The 15998-nt window shown below is 47.8% G+C and overlaps 1 protein-coding gene across 1 annotated transcript in view; it reads left to right on the forward strand.

Annotated features, from left to right (window-relative positions):
• The window catches only part of LOC125760303 (endothelin-converting enzyme homolog), a 98934-nt gene extending 85370 nt beyond the window's left edge, over positions 1 to 13564 (forward strand). The window contains exon 6 of the mRNA XM_049420183.1: positions 13223 to 13564. Coding sequence (XP_049276140.1) covers positions 13223 to 13564 — 342 coding nt within the window. The remainder of the gene's footprint in view (positions 1 to 13222) is intronic.
• The last annotated feature ends 2434 nt before the right edge of the window (positions 13565 to 15998 follow it).

Genomic DNA, 15998 nt, shown 5'->3' on the forward strand with positions numbered 1-15998 from the left:
ATTGCTTTGTGTCAAGGAAGTGAGCACGATCTCAGAAGCAGCACGTCATTGATGTGCACGACCGCCGTTCTGAAAAAAATAAATTACAGCGAAAGCTGAAATAGCGGCCTTTCTAAAGCCCGTTCTCAACGCTCTTGGGGCAACTAATAAAAGTACACATGCGAGGTACCTTCTAAGCCATAAACCACCGCAACTTTCATGAATTAGGAAGTCACCCACTATGCCATTATTCGTCATTCTTCGGAGAATCGTGGTAACCGCTACACATCTGTAAGGCATTATGTGCACTTAGTGCTGTGGCTGATCCCGATGAAGAATTATGGCTGAGCCTTTTATAATGGGTTGGAAGCATTCAATGACCCACTCGTTGCGAAATTCTCATTGTGTGACACCTGGTTTTTATTTTACTCTTCTACGACGCTATATTACATATGTTCACACGATTCCTTGTAATATCCGCGACGGAAATACGTCACTAAATTCTTAGTGGACCCCGGCATAAAAACTGCCATGTTAAAAAAAGAAAACAGCTGCCCAAACCCGATCTCTTATCATCATTGTTACCCAGAACAATACTCAGACAGATGTAAAGATTACAATCGCGGGCGCACCTCAAGTAATATTCCTGGCTTGCCCCAACATAGTGAAGGGGCCTAGCAGCACATATATAAACGCAGAGCCGAGGGAGACCGCCTTGCTTAGATCAGAAAGCGAAGACCAAGTACAGGTCCTCAGGCAAGCCGAAGATGCCGCTAGGGCCTAGTGACTTTTAGGTGTCATCTAAGGGAGGCGAGGTAAGCTCCTCTGACGCTTGCCGTTTTAATAAAACGGTTTTCGTCATCGCGAAGAGAAAGCGTAACGTGCTGCTGCACGTGAGACATGGGGAAACTAAACGCCAAGGCTGGTCGACAGGATCCCGCAGTTCGGAAGCCCATGGCCTCCAGAGCTGCTAGTCTTACTTCGCATGGTATTCCAGTGTGTTGTTATTGCATTAATTGCTTCGCCATTCCGGTGAAACTGTGGATTATTTTTCGTTTGTACCCCGCACTTAGGTATGATCATACATACATGGTGCAGATCAGGTCTAAGCAGCATCCACCACTTCATTTTGCATAGAATGCTGCATCTGAGACAGTATCACATAGCCTGTGGCCCCAAACCTTTCGTTCGAGTACCCGGCTGAGGCACTGCAAGTACGCCCCACAGACTTCGTACTACCAAATATGTCGTTTATGTTCACTGTCTAACGTATACTATGCTTATTCAATAGACGTAGCTACCGGAGCCGTATTGGGCGCGAGGCCCACCACTGGACACGCGGGCGCTACAATCGCTGTGGCGGGCAGGGTTGGATCACGTGATCTCACCTCGCTCTGGCGAAGGGAAGCGGACGGTTGAATGCGTTGTTTTTGACCGCGATTTCGTGGCGTTTTCTCTTTTGAACAGCATTGTTTTGCTCCCACTTTATGTCTACGGAACCCTAGAGGCTACACAATCCGGAAAAGTGCCGTAAACGTTACCGGCGGCCTGGTACTTTCCTGCTCCGTGCCACAGTGCGCTATACGTACGCGAAGGAACCAGGCGTTAGCTTTCACTTATACCCTGCTTTGTAAGAGCATGATGCCGCTGTCACCTGTCTTTTTTTATTGTTATTTCATGGGGTTAAAAGCTTAAAATGGACACCGATCACGAATGTTCACATAAAAGCAAGACGTTTCTGCTCCCGCACGGGAGCCTTTTTCACAACGATAAATGAATGCGCAAACAGTCCGGTTATGTATGGTTGAAAATATGAGCAACATGCGTACACGTGTGGAAAGTTGCCGTCATTACGATTAAGCGTGTGTGCCGTTGTTCGGATTGTCAGAGATTCAAGATTAGGCCGAGAAGTCCAGTTATTTTCTCTCTCCGTTCTTCTTGTCCTATTCTAGTCTATTTCGTGGCCAGTTGCTTCTGCATGCTCGGCCATTGCTGTTCGATGAAACCTTCTTTCTTAGATCATACATGTGCTGCTTGAATCTTTGCTGAGAGTTACCTGTCTCGCCGATGAAACTTCCACCCCAGTCTGCGTACCCCCCATCCCCCTCGGGTGTCCATTTTAATTGTCCTCATGTGACAGTGATTCACCTTCTAACAGCAGCAGCGAAGTGTCATACTCCTTATCAATGAAGCTGTAAAGGCTGGACGCTGGTATTTTAGCTGAAACATAACATTGCCATTTCGACCACGGCAATCCACACCTTGCAGCATGCTCATTCGAGTGCGCAAAGTAATACGGCCGGCTGGCACATAGTGCATTTTCTGTCACAATCTAGCCCTATCGGGACCGTATTTTTCGATCGCGATTGACCCCTTTGTAGAAGCTGGAGAACTGAGCCAATGATCGAAAATTTGCATCCCTATGTGGCTCGATGGCGATCGAAAGTGCACCATGGGACAACCGTAGAGCATTTGTGCAATAAGGAGCAACAGGTACATATTTAGATCTTGCCGCAGAGAAACTTATGCTTATGTGAAATGTTATCTAGCTACAATTCTGAATGAGGCACGCGCGTGCGTATGGCTCTCTTGCGTTTGCCTGCAATCATATCAGAAAGGGCGCGGCTGCATGCAGCTTTAAGTATGCTTGGTTGCTTTCCACAAAACGGGGAATCCGCTTGCGTCGTGCTTCATAGAGATAGGTGTGCTAAACAGTAATGTAAATGTGCGCATGCTTGTGTCAGCCATGGCCCGTTTTTAGATGCTAACATACAATGAATGAAGTTACATGGTTGCACGCATTTCTTGGATCAAAAATATGTGTATTAGACGCAAGCACCCGCTAAAGCACATTTGATACTTCAATTCGACACATGATGGTTTGTAACCTTCTACAAAAGTAGCGCACTCGGCCCCCGTGGCTTCCATGTAAGCGGCCATTTCAGACGACGTCGGCAGTCAGGGCGTTGTCTAAGGTATTATGAGTAGCGTAACATTCTTTCAGAGCAGGTATTTAGCACTGTGTATGTTCAGTGACGAAGCCGGCGCAGTATTTTACTGATTTCATCGAAGGGAAGTGCAACGAGCGTAATAATAAGGGAGACGCGAAAGCGGCTGCGGGCTGTGCGGGAGAGGGCCGGCGGAGCCATCCAACCTTGCACGTCACAGAAATGCCTCCGTATGGTGGCGCCACGGTATGTCCTCAGCCGATCACAGCCTTGATGAAGCCGAAATCATACCTGTTTTGATGAAACCGCAAGCACGATGTTTGAGCCGTGTTTTTGGGTACGGGGCTTGATGGCTGTGCCACCTTGCGGCTAAATTCGGGTGCTGGGGCGCAGCACGGCGCTGATAAACGAGCTTGGCGCAGCAGGGGTGATTCGGCGCAGGATGGCGCAGGTAAACAAGTTTGGCGCAGCTCTTCCGCGCCTGTACAGTTTAGTATCTTGCTTCACATGAAAAATAAAATCGGCGAGCTTGTTCGTGTAAAATAATGCATAAAAATGTAACCTCTATTAGTGCCCATTCAAAAACAGCTCATCATGCTTCGTCGATGCATGAAGTGTCTTTCTTCATTGACACTGTTTTTTTTTATTGCAGATAGTAGCGCATGAGCTCATGCACGCCTTTGACGTACAAAGCATAGACCGTGAATCATGGGTCACGGACGCGTTCATGAAGGCCTACACAGAAAGGGCGATCTGCTTGCGAAAATCGCATAAATCAGTCGTGAGTAGCTTTATCTACTTACTACAAGCACACATGTATGTATGTATGTATGTATGTATGTATGTATGTATGTATGTATGTATGTATGTATGTATGTATGTATGTATGTATGTATGTATGTATGTATGTATGTATGTATGTATGTATGTGTGTGTATGTATGTGTGTGTGTATGTATGTATGTATGTATGTATGTATGTATGTATGTATGTATGTATGTATGTATGTATGTATGTATGTATGTATGTATGTATGTATGTATCATTTAAAAGGAAGTTCTGAAGGTCCGGTGAACTTGCAGTTATACCTGTGCGCCGCCGCCGGCCTGTTTTGCTGACGCCGCTCGTGCCGCCGCCAAAGTTGCGAGAGTGATCACGAGAGTGCGTCGACGTGGTCAAGAGCGAAGTGACATCCCGGCTTACCGCTATTTCTAGTAACTGAATGCGCTCTGCCGAAATGGACTGTGGGCATCTCGTTTAGATGGACACATCGAGAATAGCTCCTCGGAAGTTGTGGTATCTTTCTGTCCTCCGGAAGTCTTACGAGTGTTGCCTGACCTAAACGCTGCAGTGTCCTCCAGCCTTGAAGGGACCGACAACTGATTTTTCTCGACCCAGTTTTTTACGGCGCGACAGGAAGCTCACCCTTCGTAGCGTTTGTAGCTGCAGCGGTTTATCCGAAAAGCACGTAGTTATTTTAAAAGCAGTATTTTTCGATCTGAAAGGCTCCAAACACGCATGGAGGCTTGCTCCAGCAACGCTGAGAATTGATAGCGATGCCGCTAGCCCTTGTGAAAGCTGTCGTTGTTCTGCTTTCGCAGGAGTTACTGTAGCTATGCTTAACCACATTTATTTTAAGCTTTCCAACCAGTTTTGAAAATAGCAAGCTGTTACAATTAGATGTGTGGCTTTATACACTTTCCCGGTATTTGTACAGCGTTGTGTGCGCCTGCGCCTAAGGTTGCCCGCGCCTTTGTCATGGATGGCTTGTCCCGGCGTCGTTACTCTCTCGATACACGAGCCAAGCCAAGTAATCGAAAACGTAACTGTGCATACGCATGGCCGCACCGAGTAGCAGCGCGCGTCATTTCTGAGACGAAGTGTAGGTAGCAAAACTATGTCGCTCCAAAATCTTAGCGACCTGAAAACTGCGTGCACGGTTGCATGAGCACGCTGAAAAGTTGCTCAAGACGCGCTGACGAGCATGGGATCATTACGTCACGCGAAGGCAGCGCCACTTTAATGCATACTACTAACGCAGGCCTATATGTACATTATTATGGAGTAGTACCTTTTAATATAAAGAAACGTACAATATTTCAATACTAACAATAAAATCGTCGACCGCTTACAGCAATCAACGGTCACGTGGCCGTCGTCATCGGATCATGCATGTTTTTGCCGCCAGAGGCGCCACAGGTCATTTTTCGCGACTTTCAATTAAGAAATAAAAATATAAATACAACTCTCACGAAAAAAACAGGGTTGGTTTGAGTCAGTGCAACGGACAATCTTTACATCAGTGGAGTCAACTCATTTCATATTCTGGGTAGTTGTCGGTCCCTTTAAACAGTGATTCCACTCCTGCGCCAACTGCGCCAAAGTGCGCCAAATTGTATTTACTGCGCCATCCTGATAATATCGACGAAAATTGCGCCAAACTGCGCCAAAGTCTCGGGTTTTGGGGCGTCTATCACCGGCAATCGCACCGCCGGCGCGTCAGAACATGTCTAGCTTGATCTTGGAGCTGCCAAAGTCACAACCACGGACGAAGACTTATTGCGCTGAATAAATAGCGCTCGCGCGTGCGTCCCGAGTAAGTCACGATGCCATGCACGGTGCCGACGCAGCTTCTGTTCTGCAAGTCGGCTCGACAGCAAAACGCGCTCTCCACAGAGGCTCGTGACGTCTATAGGCGTATCGGTAGCGAGAAAGTGCGACGGCGATTCATCGGCGAACGTCGTCTGTTCCAGAAACGCTGCTGATAGCTCGTTTCAAGCGTCGCATGGCACGTAAGGAAAGCAATGTTCAGTAATGACTACATGCGTGCCGCTAAAATGTCTGTCACTTCTGTTTCTGGACATCGCGGAATGAAATCGGGGGATATGGAACAATGTCGAATTTTCCTTGCTTCGCGTTTATGGAAAAGCACGCGAACGGTGGGAACGCGTTGACACTTCTCCTCGGATATACTTTGTCCATGGATCTTCATTCAGAAGAGCTCTTTCGTAATTTCTTCCACTACACATCCGAAGTTTGTAATCACTCTGCGGTAAATAGCCCCTAAAAGGCCCTGCCCTTTTGAGCTCGCGTGCTAGGGTTCCAATTCGAAGTTTTTGCTAGCTCTTTTTTAAAATGTCATCTCATTAATAAAAGCATATCTCCTGGTCGGAGCAGCCGCAAATGGGCAGCTGTCAGTAGCGGAACCATCGCTGACGGCCTACAGTGAAGTGGCTACGCCATGTTACACGTCCGCCCCTCGCTTTCCAGGGTCACTAGCGGACGGATAAAAAAGAACTCACAGTTTCGCTTAAGGGCGAAGCAATGAATGCGATACCAACAAATTGTATTGTTAAGCGAAGTAAGGCTAGCAGCTAGATCGCTTGGATCCGATCTCGCGTAACTCAACAAAACGCTGGTTTAAAGGGGTACTGACACGAATATTTTCAGTTGTCCTTTTTTTTTTTGCGTCAAATGAAAGTTCAAGCCCTCAAAAGCCTTGAAAAGGCAGTGCTAAACGCGAGTTCGCCCTGAAAAAGTAATTAGAGTGTGTTTTTAAAAGCTAGTTTCGGTTCCTACTGTACCCTGACGTCACAACATGGTATGAGCTTCTCGTCACGTGCTCGCACAATATACAGTGACGTTTCCACGGCCGCTGTGGCTCCGTTGGTGAGGCACAAGCGGCCATTTTGGAAGTTTTGATGACGCAAAGCGGCCATCTTGGAAGTTTTGGTACCTAACGTCATCACAACTAGCCGGACTGTTGCGTGAGGTCACCAGAATTTGTACTGTAGCCTGACGTCAAGCTAGTGTCGATGTCAGTAGGTGCGCCATGGAAAAATTAATTTTAATATCAAATTAAAATACCTTATCAGCATTTTCTGAGCTCCACACTTAATCAGAGCCGTCTCTGCATGCAGGAGGTTGGTGTGGTAGAGTAAACTCGCCTTCGAAAAAAGGTGTCAGTACCCCTTTAAGGGAATATGGCCGCTCCAGGAAGCGAAGCGTTTTCGTGCTCTGAGTTCTCTAAACGCGTAGTAAGCGTTGAGAGCACAGCAAGTTTACGAGCCGTCTCCTGATGCCTCGAGATAGCGCGCGCGCAAGCGACTGCGCCTTTCGAACGATGCGGTCCTCTCCCCCCCCCCCCCGCTCCCCTGGCGTCCCTTCATGCTCCTTACGAAAGACGGGCGGGGCGTTTCCTCTCTGTTTGATGAGCAATCCACGGCAGGCCCGCACGCGGGAAGATGTTATCTCATGCACTCTCCGTGCGACGGAGACAGACGGCCGGCTAGTTTAATCTCCGCTTGAGCCGCGTTCGTCGCCAGCGCTCGCGAGCTTTTACCCGCGGCTAGAATGCGCGTGGTGATGTTATTAATTTGGACTTTATACGAAAAATTACGGCAACGGCGACGGCAAAAATCCGCCGAGAGTGCCCGTATAATCGCTATCACAATAAAAATGAAAAAAAAATTGAGGAGCCATTTAACTATGTGAAGTGGATGATAAGCGAAGCTGTTTCGCGCATGGCACAGAGGTGACATGGTGGAGGACAGTTTGTTATGTAAGGCCAGGTTGTTAACGGCCAGGCTGTTAACGTTCAATACGAAATATTAATGGGAAAGCCTTAGATGCTTTATCAAACACGAAAATTGACCGTCGGCGGCGTCAATCGATTGATGCAAAAAATAATCGACATGTGATGGCGTTATCATCACGTCATAGATCGTCAAAGCTTGTGACGTTATCATGGCGTCATATATTGTGATGTCACGTGATGACGTCATCGCAGGACATCGTCGCTTTACACTGCTTCCGTGATCGGTCCGCCGATCATGGAGCTATCGCAAAACCAGGTGAGGTGCAGAAAGCTTGCAGAGAGGATCAACCCGTCGATCGAGAAGAAAAATAACGTGGCTTTCTCCTTGGAGTCTTCTTAGGGGAATGCATTAGGGATAGTGTGGCTCTTTGGCATTGAGGCACTGCTGTACATCACGGCGTTTGTCTACCACGTCTGCTGATAACCACATAGATGTATTTAGAGTGTTATTTCATAAAGTGCAATTTTATTGATCCGGTATTCTGTTTATTTGCTAGTGTCGAAAATAGTCGACGAAGAGGTTAATCCAGAACACTCAACTGCATGAGTCCTTATTTTTTCATTAGCCAGTGAAGTATGGAGCTCGCCTGAGATGATTTTTTCCACGAGATTTGCAATGAATCGAAATATTTCTAGGCTTCATAAGAGCCCCATAATAATTATTAGGTGCTTGAATGTTAATGCAATATGCTTCTGTAGTGTACTCCAGGATGTAAAATTTGCTGCTCCGGAGTGCTCCCAGATGTAAAATTATCTGCTCCAAAGTGCTCCAAGATTACAATTTTTCTGCTCCAAAGTGCTCCAAAACGGAAATTTTGCTGCTCCGAAAATTGCTCCAAATCAGAAGTCCTCGGTAGCATCACTGCTTTATAGGGCGGCGTCCCATTTCGCTCGATAGAATCTTCTTGTGTTCGACCGCTCTGCATAGATAAATAAAATAGATAAGTAATATATATCGATGCGTTAGTGCACTTTTTTCCTTCCATTTTTACTCGAGTAAATTGATATATAGATGCAGAACACAATGAAAAACATAGAATAACAGCTAGCTGACCTAGTTGGTAGGCATTAACGTTAAAAAGAGGGGACGTGCAAACACGGGCGCACGAGAGAAGTCGAGAGAGTGAACAGTTATCTCTCACGAAGACCATCACTCGCGCCTGATTGATAGGTATTGCCTCTTGCCTGGGAATGCGCGGATAAGTATTTGTGTCTACCTTCTCTTTCGTCGCTGTATGATTTTTCAGTTGTTAGCGGCATTTTTGGCGTCTTGACCACTCTCTTGTGTCCGTGTTTGCACCCCCTGTCTTTTTAAAGGGCCCCAATACAGCCTCTGAAAATACAAAAAAAAAAACGAGCGAGTTATTCTCTCTTGGCGTTTCTCGTGTTTTCGGCGCACTTCGTGACGACAGAACGGTGATTCACGTGACATCATTAGGGTACATACTCTCGACTGGTCCATACACGAGAAATATCAGTTGCGAATTGTCTCCCGCCTTGCTTTGCCATGCAGTCGCCCACCCGCTCTTGCTTGTCTCGCGTGCCCATATATATCGTGCGCAATCAATTGATTTCGCTCCATTCCGTTCCGACTGCACAAACGAAGATAACGGTGTAGCAGAGAAGCCCGAAATCCTGAAAGGCTCAACGCCTAGTGCTGACATTGCACGCGTGCTTTATGAATAAATAAATGGCGGGGAGATATCGCCCTTAAGAAGGGTAGTGAAGGCGAGAACGAAACCAATGAAGATGCCGGATTTTTTGGTTGTTCCAACGGATGAACTCTTCACAGCGTAGACGATGCAGCTCTCCGGAAAAAAGGCGATCGCGCTTCCATGGTTGTATTTTTTTTTATTGCGATAGCATATATGGACACTCTGGACAGGTTTTCACCGTCGCTGTCATGTTCCCTATAAAGTCCAAATCGATAACATCGCTCCACGCATCGCATGTTCTACCCGCTAGTAAAAGCTCGCGAGCGCTGGCGAGTAACACGGTTGAAGCGGAGATGAAACAAGCTGGCCATCTCCGTCGCACGGAGGACGCATGCGATAACATCGGACCACGTGCGAGGCCTGCCGTCGGTTGTTCCTCAAGCAGAAAGGAAACGCGTCGCCCATTTTTCGCTGGGCAAAGGAGCATGAAGGAACGCCGGGTGAGAGGGGGGCTTTGTGGCTCGAGCAGCAACGAACTTTGACTATTGGCCTGGTGTGCGACTGATGGCGGCGCTGCGAACGGCGCCTGTATGACGTCAGAGCGGGGAATCGCGCGCTTTCGTCTGCTACGTAGGCCGGCGCCGTGTTGAAACCACCGTTGTAGTAAATCTCAGCAAAAATGCAGTTCAATTGGTTATCTTGCGTATGGTGGCTACTGACGCTGTTCGAACAACCGTGGGTCTGCTTTTAACGTTCATTTAGAACTTCAGCTCTTTGTTTCTTAGAACTGCGGCCGCTTGTCTCCGCGGCGAGTGCTGCGCGATGAAGAAGTACTGCTCTGTGCCTCAGTGTACTTCGTCCACTCGTGAAAAGCTTTCACAACTATCCTAAGGACTCAAAGCTGAAGAAGAAATGATAGTCAAACTCAGAATGGGAAAGCGCCCCACGCCTTCATTGACCGTGTGCAGCAAGCACTTCGCGGACAACGACTTCTGCTACCCACCGTACGCGCCACTCTTAGGTAAGCTTGTGACCGCGTTTAAGCGCCTCGCCAATACTTAAAGGGGTGGTGCCATCAAATTTCGAGGCTATAACAAGCCTGTTGTGGGTTTCCTCTGTATGCAAGGACATTCCACACGAAGGGTCGGACACAGCAAACGTTTAGAATATATTTTAATTCCCTTCCAAAGTGTACCTAAATGCTCATTCTCCCGATCGAAACCCATCGCTAGCGCGCCAACACTGACGTAGATCTGTAGGATGGGCAACGAAAGTTGTAGTGACGTCACACCAAATCTGCTGTAGCAACGTGAGTGACCTCCGGACCTCCGCAACGTACGTACCGGTTGTAGTGAACTAGAATATATTCTAGTTCACTATAGTACCGGCAAAGCATCGGTTGCTACATCACTCGACGAGTTTCGATCGCTTCCTGGCTATGTGCGTCACAGCCTTGTGTGGTCACGTGACCACGCCTCCTACACTTCTACGTCACTGCCCAACCTCGGCGCCCAGAAACCGAAACCGAAAGTTGTCCAATTCAAAAGGCGATATTAAATTATTTAGCGAGAATACATGAATCTTGGTGCGTGCATCATGCTTCCTGGAGCTATAGGAAACGCTTACAGCAAAGAACGCGCAAGCCACAAATTTGGTGGCACCGCCCCTTTAAGCCGCTTATTGCACGCAGACTGTAAGCATAGGCGACTTACACCAGGTGCGGTGCCGTTCCACAACCTGCCGCGAAGGCCTCTAGACAAGGAGCCGACGACGCGGCCTCCAAATCGCCTCGCAGGAAAGCGCGCCTCGGGAGCTCAGCTGAGCGGCGCGACATATCCGAGAGTACGGCTGCATTTGGATGGTGTACATACGTAATTTACTTATGAAGGCAAGCGCGCGCAAGCGGACTGCTTATCACAAAATTCATAAGCGAAACCTGTTGCCGCTGTTTAGAGCACATTCTCTAAAAGTTTTCACCTGGCGTGAAACTCGACCCAGCTTGCCTTTGCCACGTTAATTTCTGTGGCCTTGAGCGTGGTATAATCAGCGATTAACTATTTGTTATATTTTAATACCCATGCCACGGCCCTGCCCGGTGTGTGTTAATATGAACTACGACGTAATATCGTTGTCACTGAACCAACAATACGCGACAAACTGCGATCATGGGCATCGGCAGGAGGGTGTTCAACAAGGCGGCACTTGCGCACTTGTTTGCAGGACGAGAGCTGCGACGGTGATGCGATCTCCGTTGACGGCCTCAACCGCGCATTCAACAACGTGGCCTGCGTCGTACACCGCCTCGCCCTCGATAAGGCACCGCGACCTTTCACAAGCTTTATCTACATACTTTTTGATGCTGGAGAACGGCACGCTTACTGAATTATCGAAAGAAACACCCAAACTAATTAGTATCGTACGGCGGAAACAAGATAACGAGCGAGAACACTCACACATAGTTTCACTTTCTTACCAGCAATGCAGTCGGTGGCATCGGCGCACTCGTCGGCCATCCGGGGGATTTCTTGGCTCTGCCGATTGGGCCGCAACTAAAACGAGTTCAAGATTACACTCGAAAACATTCGTTGCAGGCGTTAGTTGACCGTCGCGAGGCTGTTCGTTCGACAAAGTTCCCGCCTGAAGCAGACGATCCGCATACAGGTGCAGCGGCTGCTGCAGCGCGGTTGAGAGCGGGGTCCCCGCTCTGACGTCACACGCGAGAAGGCGCCACTCCAAGATCTCGTGGCCAATAAGGGCGCGGTCGTGAGCGCTGGCGCGCGCGCTAACTCGGCAGACATGAGCGTGCACGTATACCCTTCTACGCGGTGTGATCTCACCGCTTCGTGCTGTCACCACGAATACGAGGAACTGCACGAAAACCGCTTTTCTCGCGGGAGCGGCCGTATTCCCATACACCCGCGTTGTGTAGAGTTACGCGAGACCGGCTCAGAGAGAGCTGTCAGCCTTATTTCGTATAACGTTACGACATGTTGCTATCGCATTCACACTGCTTCGGCATTTCGGTGAAGCAAATTTTGTTCAAAATTCAAGGGACAAATTTCCCCACACTCTCACCCCCCCTCCCCTCCCACACTGCGCCACGACGCCGCCGATCCGATGAACACCGCGCCGTTCACGCGCCGCCGCCGGAGGTGGAAACAGCGGCGCGCCGCCGCTGGCGACATTGGGACAGGCGCACAGGTCTACTTGAAATCAATGATACCTGCTTCCCATGTGTGGAAAGCAGGCATCAGCGCAGAGAAACGAAACGTAGGCAGAAATGCACGTAGATGTGACATAAGGCTATGCAACAATGATAATCAGCTCGAGCAGATTATCAGGAAGCTTTCACACTAGTACCCCCTAAATATCTAATTTCACTGCAGTGAAGGGAAAGGCTAAGCTTACCTTATTTCCCTTCACTGCAGTGAAATTAGATATTTATGGGGTACCAGTGTGACAGCTTCCTGATAATGCGCTCAAGCTGATTATCATTGTTACATAGCCTTATGTCACATGTACGTGCATTTGTGCCTATGTTTCGTTGCTCTGCGCAGATAACTGCTTCCTATATATTGCAGTTGTTTTGCAATAAACCTGGGTTGTTAGTCAGCACCGTGTCTGCGTCTTCGTCTCGTTTCGTCTTAAGCGCTGTTTTATTCTTCATCTATTTCAACCAAATGATCAATATCTGGTGATCAGTAATGTGGCCAGAAATGTTGTTCGGGGCAGGGGGGAGGGAGGAGTCAACCATACTTTACGTATGTTCCGGCGTACGTTTGTGTGTGTGCGTGTATTATACACATGCAAAATTGAAAATTTTCGGGGCGATTTTGAATCCCTCCAACCCCCCTCCCTCCCTGGCTACGCCCCCACTGGTGATGTCACAGCCGCTGCCGTTCGAGTACGCGGGGTCACGAAATGGCACCGCAAACTCGGACTTCTCCAAATTAACTCAGCAAGCCTATTGTACCTTATCAGGTGTTTGCTTTAGAGCTGCACTTCCAATAACCATCTAATTCATAGCGGGACCGATATTTGCAGCTGTCCTTAAGTCGCCGGCAGGAGATTTTGAACGACACGGTCGACTCCGAGAATCTGGCTGACCTCGTGGGAACCAGGATCGCATACACGGCCTTCACTTCGTTGTCCGCCGAGTACGAGGCTGAAACACTCGCCGGCCTAAATATGTCGGCAAAGCAACTGTTCTTCATCAACCACTGTGCGAAATGGTGCGCTCAGCACAGCATACCCGGGAAGCGCTACGCGCCATACCGTTCACGGTGCATTGTGCCTCTCATGAACATGCCCGAGTTCTCGTGGACCTTTGGCTGCCCGGCGGGCGCACCCATGAATCCACACAACAAGTGCGAGTTTTGGTTTTAAGCAGCGTATTCGCATTTCTCTTGTCTCCTATCTCAGCCATGCTTTTTTATTTGCGTTTTCATTTTACACCTAATAAATGGACGCTTTGACTGATCATGCCACGGAAAATGATTGCTGATCTGCAATCAACATAACCTTGTTTGAGGTGGGCGGCAGCGCGTAAAACAAGGACGAAGAGAGAACGAACGACAACAACAGCGCTCGTGGTGTCGTTCGTTCTCTCTTCGTCCTTGTTTTACGCGCTGTCGTTCACTTCACACTATGCAACACCAACTAGCCCATCGTCGTACCCTTTTTCAAGATAACTTGTTTCGACAGAGGTGAGTTTAGATGTAAGTTTTTCTCAATGTTAGCATATCGATCTACCCATTCCACTTATTCGTACTCATAGGGGGTCACTCTGATTCCTCATAGAAAGATCTACGCACAGAAATTGTCTTAGCCTCCAAAAGCCGCAAACAAGGCCTTAGACGGAAACCTAACCCTTCAGTGACCTCAATACTATTGCTTTTTTCCCTTATATATATATATATATATATATATATATATATATATATATATATATATATATATATATATATATATATATATTGATTTATTACTTATTTGTGCATACTTATATTCTGCATAACAATGCACACGGGACAAAAACATCATCTGTGGAGTAACTGCGTCCTAAAACATTTCTTCTGTGGTATTGGGAACAGAACAGTTGCCGTGTTCCTTGCCGAATGCGTAGAAGTCTTGTCCAAAGATACGCTTCACCCCCCAGCAATAGGCACATTGGGCAGGTCGTAACATTTCTTTCTTCGTCTGGGCTTAGTGCTGTTGTGGCCGATAAGGAGGGTTTCTTTGTAATTACGAGCGAAGGCATGTTCGCCGAGAAGGGCGGGTCTGCGATACATAAGAATTTTCGTCTTCTAGGGCACAAGCCTGAACAACTGAGAACCAGTGCTGTCAAGTTGCTGACGAAGCATAATCTAGTCAAGCAAGCAGTTCAGGTAAAAAATAGCGAGGGCCTTCTTTTAAGTGTGTTTTTTGCTGCGAAAACACACGAAGTTTGTATTCCTTTCCGCCCTATTGTTGCTATTGTTGCGGAAAGAAATACATGACTGCACCTTAGGTCTGGTTTTCTTCAGGCTCACCTTCAAGCGTTAGACGTACACGACCCTTTCGTAATACCTAGCTGATAGTGCGTTGTTCATTTCTTGATAAATGTGCGCCCAGTCTGATTCAAGGCTTTCAGCATAGACGTTGAAGACCTCTATTGCGCGATGCCTGAAGACGTTTTGCTATGATGCGTCAAGGAGTGTATTAGTGGCCTAAACGACGAGGTTGCCTTCACAACGCGCTGTAGTGTCTTAGTCGAAGGCTTTATGGAACTGCTGGCTTATTACATTCTTCGACTTTCATTTGCTGGGAAGGCAAGGTCTATGTACAACGCTCGGGAGCGTGATTGGGTCGCGAGTGGCTCCTATTCTTAGCAGTATTTTTTTTGGGTAGCGTCGACCGGGCCTTACAAAAAAAAGTGTGTGGCCCTGCCACAATAATTTGGCGCTACGTAGAAGATTACCTGCCCTTTATTAGCAGCGGCAACCTAAACTGCCGTGACGTGAATGCCCTGAAGCTATTCAGAGAACAATCGCTAGGATAGAAATTCTCTTTTGAAATGCCAAAAGATAGCAGAATTCAGTACCTAGATGTGCAAATTTCGTTCCATGACTCTCACATATGCTGGATGTATGTACCCCGGTCTTTAAAAGGTCTGCTCAATTTTAGTTCCAGCCATTCCAAGCTCTTGAAAAATGGCACTACTTTGTCGCGTATTCGCTCCGCTGTTAACAGGTCCTGCGAGCATCTTATGCAGCAGAGCGTCCAAACCAGATGCACAAGTTGCGAAACGCAGAATATCCAGATTCTCCTATTTCCACCGCTGCCCGAAAGGTTCTAAATTTGGCCAGTGTGGAAGGCGAAGGCAAGAAGGCGGACGAGTCGCTCATTTTAAAAACACAGCGCTAATTTAAATATGGACAGAAGAAACAGCAAACGAGGACGGGCGCTCTGTGGCCCTCTGTGGTTATTCCTTATATCCACGGAATTTCGCACAGCTTAAAGAGAGTGGCCGCGCCCGAAACGACGTCGACGTCGTTTTTTCAACAAAGAATAAACTGAGTGCTATTTGTTCAGTTTTACCGAAGCGCCTTGGCATTAAGCAGCGTGCAAGTCGCACTCGATGCAAAACGAAGCATGCGATGCAGTTTGTGCCCTGTAAAGAGGGGGCTGTGTACCACATTCCTTTCTTGTGTGGATGATGTTATATTGGATAGCTGGGTTGGTGTTTCAATGTAAGGCTTAGGAAGCCCCATAGCTCGCTTAAAGGCACGGGCTATTCCCAACTTGCACTGCACTGCTTACCGTACAGCGCTTCTTCTTG

This window comes from Rhipicephalus sanguineus, chromosome 10, assembly GCF_013339695.2.
Source record: "Rhipicephalus sanguineus isolate Rsan-2018 chromosome 10, BIME_Rsan_1.4, whole genome shotgun sequence".
NCBI classification, from domain to species: domain Eukaryota; kingdom Metazoa; phylum Arthropoda; class Arachnida; order Ixodida; family Ixodidae; genus Rhipicephalus; species Rhipicephalus sanguineus.